The sequence below is a fragment of the Centrocercus urophasianus genome, unplaced genomic scaffold (assembly GCF_019232065.1).
Source record: "Centrocercus urophasianus isolate 14NV4802_14NV808 unplaced genomic scaffold, USGS_Curo_1.0 seq_13, whole genome shotgun sequence".
NCBI classification, from domain to species: Eukaryota; Metazoa; Chordata; class Aves; order Galliformes; family Phasianidae; genus Centrocercus; species Centrocercus urophasianus.
The window spans coordinates 38,128,621-38,141,634 of NW_024884475.1; the positions used below are offsets into that span (position 1 = coordinate 38,128,621).

At 42.9% G+C, this 13,014-nt stretch overlaps 1 protein-coding gene across 3 annotated transcripts; it reads left to right on the plus strand.

Annotated features, from left to right (window-relative positions):
- The first annotated feature begins 904 nt into the window (after positions 1-904).
- Positions 905-11,974, plus strand: LOC122156805 (UDP-glucuronosyltransferase 2A1-like). 3 transcript variants are annotated; one of them, XM_042811964.1, is made up of 6 exons: positions 905-1,681; positions 6,986-7,134; positions 8,379-8,510; positions 8,892-8,979; positions 9,707-9,926; positions 10,578-11,974. In XM_042811964.1, exons 1-6 carry the CDS (start codon positions 967-969, stop codon positions 10,852-10,854), a joined length of 1,581 nt encoding a protein of 526 aa, XP_042667898.1. In that variant the 5' UTR covers positions 905-966; the 3' UTR covers positions 10,855-11,974. The 3 variants fall into 3 exon arrangements, with proteins under 3 accessions (XP_042667898.1, XP_042667897.1, XP_042667899.1); XM_042811963.1 differs by lacking the exon at positions 905-1,681 and adding an exon at positions 3,530-4,376; XM_042811965.1 differs by lacking the exon at positions 905-1,681 and adding an exon at positions 4,772-4,841.
- Positions 11,975-13,014: the final 1,040 nt, after the last annotated feature.

Below are 13,014 nucleotides of genomic sequence, written 5' to 3' on the forward strand. Positions count from 1 at the left end.
CGCAATATGCCTGTATGCTGCAGAACTCCACAAGCACAGAAAGCTCTTGTCATGTGTGCAGTAGACAGGAGCCTCAGCTCAGCTTCTCAGGGCCTGACCACCACTTTCACTTCCCCTGCATGCTGGAAAGGGTGCTCTTGACAGCACAGGATGCACAGAAAATGCTCTGCCCAATGACATGATTGGGAAAACAAAAATAGGTAGGACCACAATGATTATTTCTGGCACAGTGAAGAAGTCACACATCATTTCTTACCTGGAAATCAGAAGTACGGCTGTAAATAAAGCAGCTTACCAGAGCTTCTGGTTCTACTTACAGCATAATACTGGGACCTGCTGGCAGACAGGACAGCCCCATGGCCATCAACTTGCAGCTCCAGTCTCCTTTCAGGACACCTGTGGAGGAGGAAAGTTCATGTGAGGACAGCCTTATTCTGACACAGAAGTTGCTTGCTTTACCACATCATCTCATCTACATGGAGATCAGCTTGCCAGCTGCAACCCTGGATCACCATGCTAAGCGTACTGCAAACAGATGCTCAGTGGCTTCACAAGGCAAAAAGATGCACAAGTGGGTGAACACTTCTCTGAACATCATTTGCCACTGGAGCTGCCAGAGGAATGACAAAGTCACCTCTTGTACCAAAAATAACACAAATGATAGCTAGATAGGCATAAAAGCCAGGACAGCTCAGAAAGCCAACCCCCACAGGGCTGAGTTCGCAGTTCTCTGCATTGCTTCAGAGGAAACCTCTTCCAGCTTCATCAGGTCACTGGCCGCCAGATGGAGCCAACTGGTTCCAGTCATGTTTTCCCCAGGAAAACATGTTGTTATCCACGACGGGATTTTGCACCAGCTACCTTGGCTCTTTGCCTTGCCCGGTCATGCAGGCCCAGCCCATTTCAGTGTGCTCTGCTGCTCCCGAGGAAGCAAGGCCACTGAGGCACTGAGAAGCACTGTAAATCATGTCAGGAAAGAAGGTGGCTGTGCTGTGGCTGCTGGCTGTGCTGGGCTCCGTGTCTGGTGGGAAGGTGTTGGTCTGGCCAGTTGACAACAGCCACTGGCTCAACGTGGAATTTATCCTGCAAGAACTTGTAGTCCGGGGCCATGAGGTGACTGTGCTGCTGCCTTCATGCTTCCTTATCCTCAATGGCACCGAGCCCTCACCTTTCCAGTTTGAGATGGTCGAGGTGCCAGTCAGCAAAAGTGAGATGGCTGCCGCAATGGAGGAAATTCTCTATTTTTGGTTCTACGAGGAGAGAAGGTTACCTTTCTGGCAAAGTGCTTACAAGATAATTGACGTGCTACGCAAGTTAGAGAACATAAACAGAATCATTTGCGATGGAGTTGTGAAGAACAAGGTGCTTATGGAAAGGCTGAGGGCATCTGCCTTTGATGTCCTCCTGGCAGACCCACTGATGCCCAGCGGGGAGCTGTTTGCAGAGAAGCTGGGTATCCCTTTGATATACACCATCCGGTTCTCCATGGGCAACACACTGGAGCGGCTCTGCGGGCAGCTCCCATCTCCTCCTTCCTACGTGCCAGCCAGCCTAAGCGCCCTAACAGACAGGATGACCTACACACAGAGGATAAAAAACATGTTCTCCTATGCTCTGCAGGACCTCGCATACCATTACATTCTCTGGAGACACTGGAATCAATACTACAGTGATGTTTTAGGTAAGGCTGCTCTTACTTGCAGAGATTACACATGCTTTACACATTGGTCTGCAAACCCAGAGCCTTGGTGCCAAGGTACAAGTTAGGACCAAGGCAGTCCTGAATTTCTTTCCTCCAAAATATTTGTGTCACAGCAAACAACCCAGGCAAGAACAAACATTACCTGTTTCTACCTACAGCTACAACCATACAGGTACTTTTAACACAGGCAAACCTATCAAATGCTAATACCACTTGAAACAGCCTGTCAGTCAAATGCAACAGACACAAAGAAGAGAAGAATACCACTGCATTTCTACCAAATGTTACTACTGAGCTAAAATTTCTTAAGAAGAAAGCTATACATTTTTTAGAAGGCTGTCTACCAAAGTTACCTCATTTTCCCTTAGTAACACGCTCACTCCTTAGCTCTCCTCATAATGAAGATCAAACAGGCTCCCTAGGTCTTTATGGATTTGGAAGAGCAGCTGTTCCTGCAGTCTAAGAAGAGTGCAATGCACTGAGTCTCAATGGGCGGTGATACAATTCCCCCCGCTGCAAGGAAAAAAAGTATTCGGCTTTTTTGAAGGTATCTTAAAGAAGTACTTGGAGTTGCTTATTTGTTTATCTAATAACAACTGCAGAACTAATTTTGAATTTTTGTTTTAAAGAGTTCTTGTCATGATTAGGAGGAAACAGGATAATCTTCATTCATTAATTAAGAAATTTATTTATTTATTTTGTGGTGGGGGAGAAGGAATTAAAAGGTTGTTATTTCCATGTGAAGATTTAAGTGCCTTTATTTTTCAGATCTGTAGTAGTGTGTGGTTTTGTTGAGAGAGCAAAGTTGGCAGGAAGTCTTACTACTGGACTACTAGCTACATATTTATTTGTGTTGCTTATCACGTTTGGCAGCAGCTAGACAGCCTTGTGCTGGAAGCAATGCACTTTGCTGAACCTAGGCTGTGTCAGCTTCAGGCTGCCTTAAATGAGTGATTTATTGGGTTTTCTACTAGTCATAATATGTGTGCATTAGCACTTAAGGTTATACGTACAAACTCTATGTAAGCCTACTTCTCACTGACTGCAGTCTGCTGTATCTCCTGTCTGAGCTGTATCAGTCCAGTGAGGGTCCCATGTAGTGGTGCTGGGCTCCTGGAGGAGTGCCCAGGCCATACTTCAACTCAGCATAAGCCTCATCCTTCTGCTCAGGAAAGAGCAGATGCCTGTTCTCTTCCATTTACACATCAGTGGCACAAGGCATCTTTGATCTATCTGTGGGTTTGCCTTCAGGAGGGGAAATTAGGATTCTTGTGTTGGACTGCCCTGAACAGCGAGGGGCAAAGAAGGTGAGCAAAACCCAAGCTCTCCATTTCCTCCTCTTTCTTCCATGGAATGGCCTTGATGCTGTGATGACCTCTGCCAGGACTGTCCCCTTCCAGTAATGAGCCCACAGCATCTGGTAATGATGAACACAGGATGAGAGAACACTGCAGATTTGTTGTGAATCACAACATGATGTTGTGTCTGCACGTAGTAAATCAGGAGAATAAAACCGTAACCAGACATACAGGTAGTTTGGTTCTTAAAGGGCAAAGAAGCAAATGTGGGCTGTAATCAAGTGAAAAGACTGAGCTCCTTGGGCTCCCCTAGCCTGAACTGCTGTGCACGGGGATGTGTACCTTGGAGATCTGGCAGCAGGGTTAGGGCTTCTGGGCCTCGCATGCTGCAGGCTGCACTTTCTGGTGAGCAGAAACAGGATGTGCTTTCATTTCCAGAGGTTGGCTGCAGATTTGCAGGAGATTCCAGAACAGGATTTACTGCTTGCCCAGCTCTCCTTCAGGTGGTGTTAACTGTACTGACGCACTCTCTTGACAAGGCTGGCACCAAGTGAATCTCATTTTTACTGGCTGTTTCCAAAGTTGTTTGCACACTAAAGTAGTGTAACTGTTTCAAGCATGCTCAGACTGGAGTTGTGTGTAGACTGTTGAGATGATGAGGCAAAGATTCTCCTGGCTACTCTGGACCTTTGCATGCTGCTGGAGTGTTGGCTTTTGTGGGAAGGTGGTGGTCTGGCCCACTGATGCCAGTCACTGGATCAACATGAAAGTGTTGTTGGAAGAGCTCATTCTCCGGGGTCATGAAGTGACTGTGCTGGTACCATCAGCAAATCTGCTCATTGACTACCAAGACACGTCATCTCCTTTCACCTTTGAAGTCCTGAAAGTGAACATCACCCAAGAGACCCTGGATGCTCTCTTGGAGAACTTCTTCAATCTCTGGATAAATGACCTCCCTAATCTGTTCCCCTGGACGACTATGTGGAAGATGAAAGAAGCCATATACTCCTTTTCCAACTTGTCAAAGCACTCCTGTGATGCCTTGGTGTCAAATCCTGAGGTGATAGCAAGGCTGCATCAGGCCAAGTTTGATATTCTAATAGCTGACCCTCTAGCTGTATGTGGTGAGCTTGCAGCAGACCTCCTGGGAATCCCTTTTGTCTACAGTTTCCGTTTTTCTGAGGGGAATGTGGTAGAGCGGCTGTGTGGTGGACTCCCATCTCCACCTTCTTATGTTCCTGCTAGCACAATAGGGTTGACAGACCAGATGTCCTTTGTGGAGAGACTGCAGAATTTCTTCTTTTATTTTGCCATGGATTTATTTTTCTTAAAGTTTTGGCGAGATGAATGGGATGGATACTACAGTAATGTCTTGGGTAAGGCAGCTGTTGAACTGTCTCTCGTGCATAAATTGTGCTTTTTGAATGTTTAGAGAGCTTAGTGCTATAGTCACAGAATATTTCCTTAAAATGTCTCAGTGTTGTAGATGACCTCCCCGAAGATGTAGTCCTGTGTTAGAAGAGAGCACACTGAGCTCCTTCCATCAATGATAGACGGGAGGGAAAGGTCTCTGAAGGGGGCTGTAGATTACTACAGTAGATAAAGACACTAGTCTGGAGCAGGTCCAAAGAAGGGCAACAAGGCTTGTGAAGGCTTGGAGAATGTGCCCTATGAGGAGAGACTGAAGGATCTGGGGCTGTTTAGTCTGGAGAAAAGGAGGCTGAGGGGAGGGAGACCTTATTGCTCTCTTCCAATATCTGAAAGGTGCTTACAGCGAGAGCTGGGTTGGTCTCTTCTTACCGGTGACAGGACGAAGGGAAATGGCCTCAAGTTGCACCAGGGTAAGTTTAGTTTGGATATCAGGAAACACTTCTTTACAGAAAGCGTTGTTAAGCACTGGAATAGGCTCCCCAGGGAGGTGGTCGAGTCACCATCCCTGGATGTGTTTAAGAATTGTCTGGATGTGGTGCTCAGGGACGATTTAGCTGAGGGTTGTTAGAGTTAGGGCAGTATGGTTAGGTTGGGGTTGGACTTAATGATCTTTAAGGTCTTTTCTAACCTAAGTGATTCTATGATTCTATGAACAGATCTCTGATTTCTTTTATTCTTTTCTATACTTTCAGCAGAGTGTTTTCATTCAGTTTTTTAATATTTTTTTTTCATTCAAAATTGTAGTAGTTTCAATACACAGTAGTGCACAATTTACCTTATTTCATAGGAGAGCAGAGATGATAATTCTGTGTTAGTCTGACAGAGGTTGTGCTTTATCTTTTAAGGCTTGTATAGCCTAACAGATACCAGTGCAGTCCTGTTACATTTCCATTTAAGGATGTTTAGAGCATTTAGTTGCAATTTTTGTCAGTAATGGTACTGCTGGTCAGTTCTTCTTGTGAGCTGCATGCCTGTTTTAGTGCCTATAGAGGAATTCAGAGGACAACTGTTGTTTCTTAATTTTGAGGACAGGCACTTCTACAGCTAAGGTGGCAGTGGATAAAGACTGGAGGGTAAAATCATTGTTTCACTAAGTGCCAGCTTCTGGAGACGGCTCCATAAGTAACATGGAACCAAGACTGAAATTGAGCCAGTCTTGTTCTAACTAGGAACACTGGCTGTCATTGGACGAAAAGGGCAAAGTTGCATTCATTCATGTTGCATGCATCATCTGTATCTGGCAGCCCTGATTGGTATGGATGCTAAATGTGGGTTCATCTCCTCCAAGAAGACCTTTCCCTTTCTGTCATCATACAGAGTTTGAAACACAGTTTCCTTAACCTATATACTCAAAACTTCTGTTCTAGCCTATTACAGCACATGGCGTGACTCAAAGTCTATAAAAGAGACCTTTCAGTTAAATGGATATTGAACCTTGTCTAGAATATCCACGTTCAAACAGATAACAAATGAAAAGCAGGCACAAGGGCATCTGGTCTATTGCCCTCCAATCTCTTCCTCTGTTTTCAGCAAACACCTCTACCTTCCCGACTAGCCCTTTTTCCATGAGTTGAACTTACACTCCAGTAGTGCAGATGTCATTGTCACTCCTGTAATTTTATAGCTGAGTCATTGCCCTCTACTTCAGAAAAAAAAATAATAGTAGCATAGAAAAAAAAAACCACCACCACCATTTTATTTCTTTTTAACGCTGATCAAGTAGTTTAAGATGCTTTATGGGCAACTTTCCTCCTACTGTTTATTTTGATTGGATACTATTTGCATTAGATTGGCCTTGGAAGATCATTTAACACTTTTAACCCTTTTCCACTCTCACTCCACAGAGAACTTGCAAGATGTGCCTAAGAATATGTATTTTCCAAATGGGAAGCTATAAAAGAGCTCCCCCCCACACCTTTTTTTTTTTCCTGCAGATGAATTTCTAAAGACATTTTGCCTAAAATAGTGTTCCAAAAGCTACATTTTGGGCCAATTTTTCTCTATACGTTTCAGCAGAAGTTTTCCCAGTCCCCAGCAGAACTTGGGCTAACTGTACCTGTTTTTTTCACTGTAGTCTGAGCAGCCACAGACTGAGACATCATTTGAAAAACACAAAAGAACTTGGTTAAAAACTTTCTTCTTCCCTGACTTCTGATCATCACTTTGTGATTTAATCTTATGTGGCCATAAGTTTTCTGTAACCGTTTTCTTCCTCCAAATGGCGTTTTATTACAAGCATAGGTAATTACATTTTCCAGCAGTGCAGGAAATGCACAGAAATTAAATGCTTCCCAACTTGTTCATATACATTTATCCTGAAGGTTCAGAATGGTTTTAAAGATACTTTTGCTTTGTTTGTGGCAACTTCAGAAGACTGAAGAGGGACGGGACAAGGAATAGGTCTAGATTTGCCCAGGTTTTCTCTTCCTGTTCACTTTGTCACAGTACACTGACTGGGAGTACCAAAATACAAAGGTGGGGCTAGTATTTTGCAATGTACTGCAAACAAGATTATATTAATGATTGCTGTGAATGCCTTGTACCTTGCCCACAGGAAGGCCCACAACCCTGTGTGAGACGATGGGGAAAGCAGATATATGGCTAATCAGAACATACTGGGATCTTGAATTTCCTCGCCCTTTTCTGCCCAACTTTGAGTTCGTTGGAGGACTTCACTGCCAGCCTGCAAAGCCACTGCCAAAGGTATTCTGACTTTGTTCTGCCATTGGCTGGTTATCTACAAAATCTGTTTTCATCCCTGATAAGCTATGTCATCAGAAAGCTCATTCTCAAAACAGATGTTCTGCTGCTGGTGAGAGCAGGAGAAAGCTAGTTAGCAATCTGCCCAGGCTTGTACAAACTAGGGCTGGGTTTACAGCTTGCTGTCAAAAGACAATAGGTAAGTCAGCAAGATGGTATTTGTTTTAGGAGAAGCAGGTGTTACCTCAGAGCAGTGAAGTGTAAAATTTAATTCTAAGACACCGAAATAAAACTGGTGCAGCAGGACACTTTGACAAGAAGCACTCTTTAGACAGAATGGAGCCAAGACTTGCAGAAAGAGATCAGTGTTGAACACTTTTTCTATTGGTGCTCATCTTAAGGCATCTTTAAGGGAGTAAAATACTGCGCATTTCCAGGCTGCTATGACTGGCAATTTTCAGGTGGAATTTGAAACTCCTGGATATTGATGATGATGAAGACATAACAAGCTCTGGTCTAGATTATTACCCCTGTGAAGCCTTTTAGGAGGCAGGATATTTTGCAGTATAAATTGCTTACTGAAAAGGAAGGAAAAAAAAAAAGTAAGTTTTCTTGATTCTTAACTGTTACAACTCTTAACTGCTACAAGGGTTGAGAGAGAGGTATAGCCATTCCCCTTTGGATACTATTACTTCATTTCACATGACGCTAACTCAAAGAAGGAACAGGAAGATCATAGAATCATAGAATAGCAGAGGGTAAGTCTGGTTAGCAATACATGCTATACTACAGGAAATGCAGAACTGGCTATCAAAGTGACAGCAGTGACTTGGCTACTCAGGATGCTGCAACAACCTGTCAGTTTTCAGCAATGTATCCCCCTGAAGGTCTGCATACCATGACAAACTATGCCAGGGAGAATGCCTGAGTATGCCTTCTTACTCCAGTGCCAGGATCCATTCCTGCTAGTTATGCTCTCAAAGAAACGTTCCCTGAAACTTCCTGACTTGCATTCAAAGAGATAAAGCTTCTTCTGCTTGCTTTGACGCTTGTCTTGCCCCTTCTTGGGGAGAAGTTGCCTGTTCGGCCGAGGGCAATGTGTATCTTTGCAATAGCATTCTGTCAGCAGAAGTGCTTTTAACACCACGATCATCTTCTTAATAAACTAAATAAATTATACTCTCTCTTCACATAATCCATGTAATATGCATTGTGTGATTACTGTTCGTATGCCTTCTACCCCCTAGGAAATTGAAGAATTTGTTCAGAGTTCAGGGGAACATGGCATTGTGATATTTTCTCTCGGGTCAATGGTCTACAACCTAACCAAGGAAAAAAGTGATGTGATTGCCAAAGCGCTCAGCCAGCTTCCACAAAATGTGAGTTTACTTTCAAGTATAAAACAACCTGCCTTTTTTTTTTGTCACTAACACTTCCTTTAGCAAACCTACATTTGATTGGTCTGATTTTTATCTGCATCTCTGCTGGAAATCCCATGGCGAGAAGCTGGGCTTTGCAGAAACAGACTGCTGAGTCATCTCAGGTAGAAATAAGGTATTCCTCCTCCCCATTCCCAACCCAAATGGTGCGGAGGTACGTCATGGGCCAAAATAACTAACCTAAGATCTAACTTACAGCCAAAGCTGTTTGAATTATTGACAAAGAATATGTGAGTTTGAGATAATGCTCTGCTTTAGACGTAGTAACACAGAAGATAATGCTGCAGTCATAGCGTTTATCTCAGTGTTCCTTTCTTCAAGGTTCTCTGGCGATACAAAGGTAAAAAACCAGATGCCCTGGGCTCCAACACCAAGATTTATGACTGGATGCCCCAAAATGACCTGCTCGGTGAGACTGACTTTATCTGGGATGAATTACACCCTTGGAAAAAGCTATTTCCTTTATTTTTCTGCTAAAATGGCTTATTTGGGTGAAAGAACCCCAACACTTGATGGCTACAGTTACTTCTGCACCTCAAGCAGCAGAGATTAGCTCTTGAAGCCATAATTTCAGTTTGTTTTTGACTTTATGGTTAGTGGGCTATACAAGAACCATGGAAGATACAACCATACCCTAAAGGGGTAGGGATCAGTGGCTCAGGAAGGCAGCAATTTGAGCTTAGCTATACAGATGGATCTCTTAAGGAAAAGTCCTAGTCTTACAGAGCCCAGTGACATCAGTCTGCAAGGACTAAGAACCACATAAGAATAATATTTCAATAAGAAAGAAAGTATGTGCTCTGGACTTCATCCCCTGCAATTCATTTCCGGGGCACATTCTTCAAAATACATCAGGCATCTTAGGTCAACAAGAAGGCTGCAGAAGAGGCTATTATGAACCTGAGCCAGTGTGAAAACTATAACAGCATGACTACAGAAAGGCTGAGATATTACCATAGTCTAGAGGAATATACCAGTTCACATACTGCATTCAAACACAAACGTGCGAGTTAAGCTGAGAGCATGCTCTGGTGCCCATCTGGAAGTCAGGGTGCATTTGCTCCTGTAGTTGACAGCTCTGATACTCCTGTGAATGTGGCCTGCTGCTGCTACACGTCTCACCTTCCCTGTTGCAGGCCATCCCTTGACAAAGGCCTTCATTACTCATGGTGGGACCAATGGAGTCTATGAAGCTATTTACCATGGAATCCCAATGGTTGGGATTCCCATGTTTGCTGACCAGCATGACAACATTGCTCACATGAGGGCAAAAGGAGCTGCAGTTGAGCTGGATTTCAGCACACTGACAACGCAGGATCTAGTCGATGCAGTGAATACAGTCATTAACAATTCTACGTGAGTTTTATTCTTCCACCAGAGTAATGTTATTTAAACTTTGGGTTGCTGATGACATGCTGATGAGACATGCTAGCTCTTCTGGGAACTCAGAATATTGTGTAGCTGGCACTTGGGTCTTAGAGAAAAAAAACAAACCTTTTCTAAGAATCAGCATCTTCTCAGAAAAGAGAGACCAGCAATTCTACTTTGTATTGCATTTTAAGATTCCGTTGAGAAAGATAGCTTCAGAGCAATCCTGAATCATCCTGAGATGATTCTCTGTTCACTGCTAGCATAAATTCTTTGGATACACTGCATGAAAATGCAAAGTTGTTTTATCTATTGTCTGTATGGAGCTGTAGCAGGTCTCTTATCTGAGTCTCCAGTATCCTTAGGTTATTGTAGCAACATACCTGAACAGATGTAATAAAGTTTACATTGCTTTTTTACAGAGTAACTAGAATCATTTGGCATAATTTTTCTTTGCAGAAGATTGACTTTCTCTATTAAAGTTTGTGCAGATAGGAATAAACAGGGCTGGTTTCAAATATTTTTATATAATGTTGATGAAAGTAAAAGCAGAACTTCCTACCTTCCTCAAGACAACAGCCAGTGGTGGACGGGGTTGTTTTCAGAAATCAGTGACAAACCTCCTGTCTCTTTTTTCAGCTACAAGGAAAGTGTTTTAAAGTTATCCAAGATACATCATGACCAGCCAATTAAGCCTCTGGATAGAGCTGTCTTCTGGATTGAATTTGTCATGCGCCACAAAGGAGCAAAGCACTTGAGACCAGCTGCTCACCATCTTACCTGGTACCAGTACCACTGCCTGGATGTTCTGGCATTCTTGCTCATCTGTGCAGCCATTGCTGGCTTCATTCTTGTCAAGTGCTGCATGTTTTGCTGTAGAAAATGTAGTAGGGTGACCAAAAAAAAGAAAGAATAGATATGTCGATCCCATCAGCAGTCTTTCTTCTCATACCCTGCTTCAGTAAATGCACATGCATTTCTGCATATTCCTTGGTAAATACAATTATTAAGATATGCTTTAAGTTACGCATATCATGAAGCACCTCATTCAACTGGGTTGTACTAAAAAAGCAGTTAGAGAGCTGCTTGCTAAGCCAGCAAATCACTTTTGGCCTCTATAACATTGAATTATAGCTGTCTAATCCCTTGGTAAGCTGTTAGCTGATCACACAGTACTCCTAAAATGGTAATTGCTGCTCTAACTTCTCAAATTTAGTTTGGCAATCTTTTTAAATTCAGCTCTTCTGTGGTCCTGCAATTGGTTTTCTTAGCCTCTGTCCTCCCCCATAAAGACACCTATGCTTGGTGATTCAAAACCAGAACACCTCTCCTGCCTGTATACCTCTTTCCAGATTGAACAGGGAAGCTCTTAAAAAACAGCCAACTGAAAAGCTAACATCATAAAAGACAGGGAGCTGTCAAAGTCTAAAGAAGATTATCTCATCCCTTTCTACAAATGCACTACTTAGTGTTATACGGGAGATCAGAGTTCATCTGAGTCCTGAAACCAGTAGAGAAACTGCTTCTTTTCCTCAGGGAACCACTCCTTTTTCCCATCCAGTAGGCTTGGATTCCTACTGCACACATCATCATTCCAATTACACCACCACAAGTGTGTGAAAATAACCTATACATAACATGCTTGTGTTAACCACAAATCCTCTGAGCCATAGTAACTGACAAATCAGAAAAACCTTGAGGTAGAACAAAGTAGTCATGTCACACATGGGAACAACACAATAGTTACTTGTCTTGTCTGAAAATACTGGTGGGAAAATAATGCTGCCTATGGCTCAGACAGTGATGTTAAATCACTGTTGCACTACTGAAACTATTTAAGGAGACCTTACTGATGAAAACTGATGCTATTCAGGCCTCCTGCTGAAGACGAGGCTATTCGACTGTTATGCCAGCATACTTAAAGAATCTGCCTTGATTTTAACTGATGTTTGTTGTATTCTGCATGTTGCAGATTTGTTTTCAAACAGACTAAGAAAAATTACCTTTGTTTACATAATAAAATTCCCCTCAACATATTAACTTTTTAATTGTGTCCTTTGTTAGCAGCTTCAGTTCCACTGAAATATCTTCATACAAAAACCTCCACAAAACCGTAAGTGAATGGTTTCCAATCTAGAGTGATTAGAACAAGCTTACTAGTGTTTCACATGGTAACTAGGAATCCAACATGGTCATAACAGGATGTGCAGAAGCATGTTAACAGTGAACACAACCGGGTCGTAGAGCAGGAAGGTTTCACAAATCCTCTTCGTACAGCTGACTCTTGAAACTCAGCTTCACCATACTTCATCACCAAGTCCTCATCATCCAGCTTCGAAAGTAGAAAACTGGCTGAGAATACTAGTTCTGCTGATAAGGACAGTAAGTTTTCTAACATATATTTGGTACATTTTGGCATTGGTCAGACAGAGCAAACAAAGGATACAGGAAATACAGTGTTCTGCACTTTGAAGATTTGAGAAGGTACTTCAATTCACACAATCACAAGGGCTGGAAGAGACCTCAAGAGATTGAGTACAACCCTCCTGCTAAAGCATGTTCCCTACAGTAAGTCACATAGGTAGGCACCTAGATGTGTCTTGCATATCGTCATAGCAGGAGATTCTGCAACTGCTCTGGGCAACCTCTACAGGAAGCTGACAGAGCACAGGAAAAGTTCTTCTGCGTGTTTGTATGGAACTCCCTACATTCAAGTTTTAAGCCATTGCTCCTTGTACTATTGCTACACAACACTGAGAATAGCCTGACCTGATCAGTTTGCCTCTCCGCTCCTTTTAGATATTTATAAACATCAATCAGATCCCCCTTCAGTTTTCCCCAGGTTGAGCAGATGACTCAGCCTTTCCTCATATGGGAGATGCTCCAGGCCCTTTATTATCTTTGCAGCCCTCTGCCAGACTCCTACTTACTCAGAGCAATTTGGCTTATCCAGCACTGAATTTAAGTCAAGCTTAAAAACAAAACAAAAAAACAACAACAAAAAAACCTGCAGCAGCCATTATTTCCAAATGAAGCAATGAAATATCTCAGAGAACGTAGGTGGTCCGTGGTGCTC

Bases quoted from the DNA above. Each gene is read 5' to 3' on its own strand.
- LOC122156805 (XM_042811963.1), top strand. From the start codon at position 3,653: ATGATGAGGCAAAGATTCTCCTGGCTACTCTGGACCTTTGCATGCTGC. The intron at 8,511-8,891 runs GTGAGTTTACTT...CCTTTCTTCAAG, and splicing joins TCAGCCAGCTTCCACAAAAT to GTTCTCTGGCGATACAAAGG. The intron at 9,927-10,577 runs GTGAGTTTTATT...CTCTTTTTTCAG, and splicing joins ACAGTCATTAACAATTCTAC to CTACAAGGAAAGTGTTTTAA.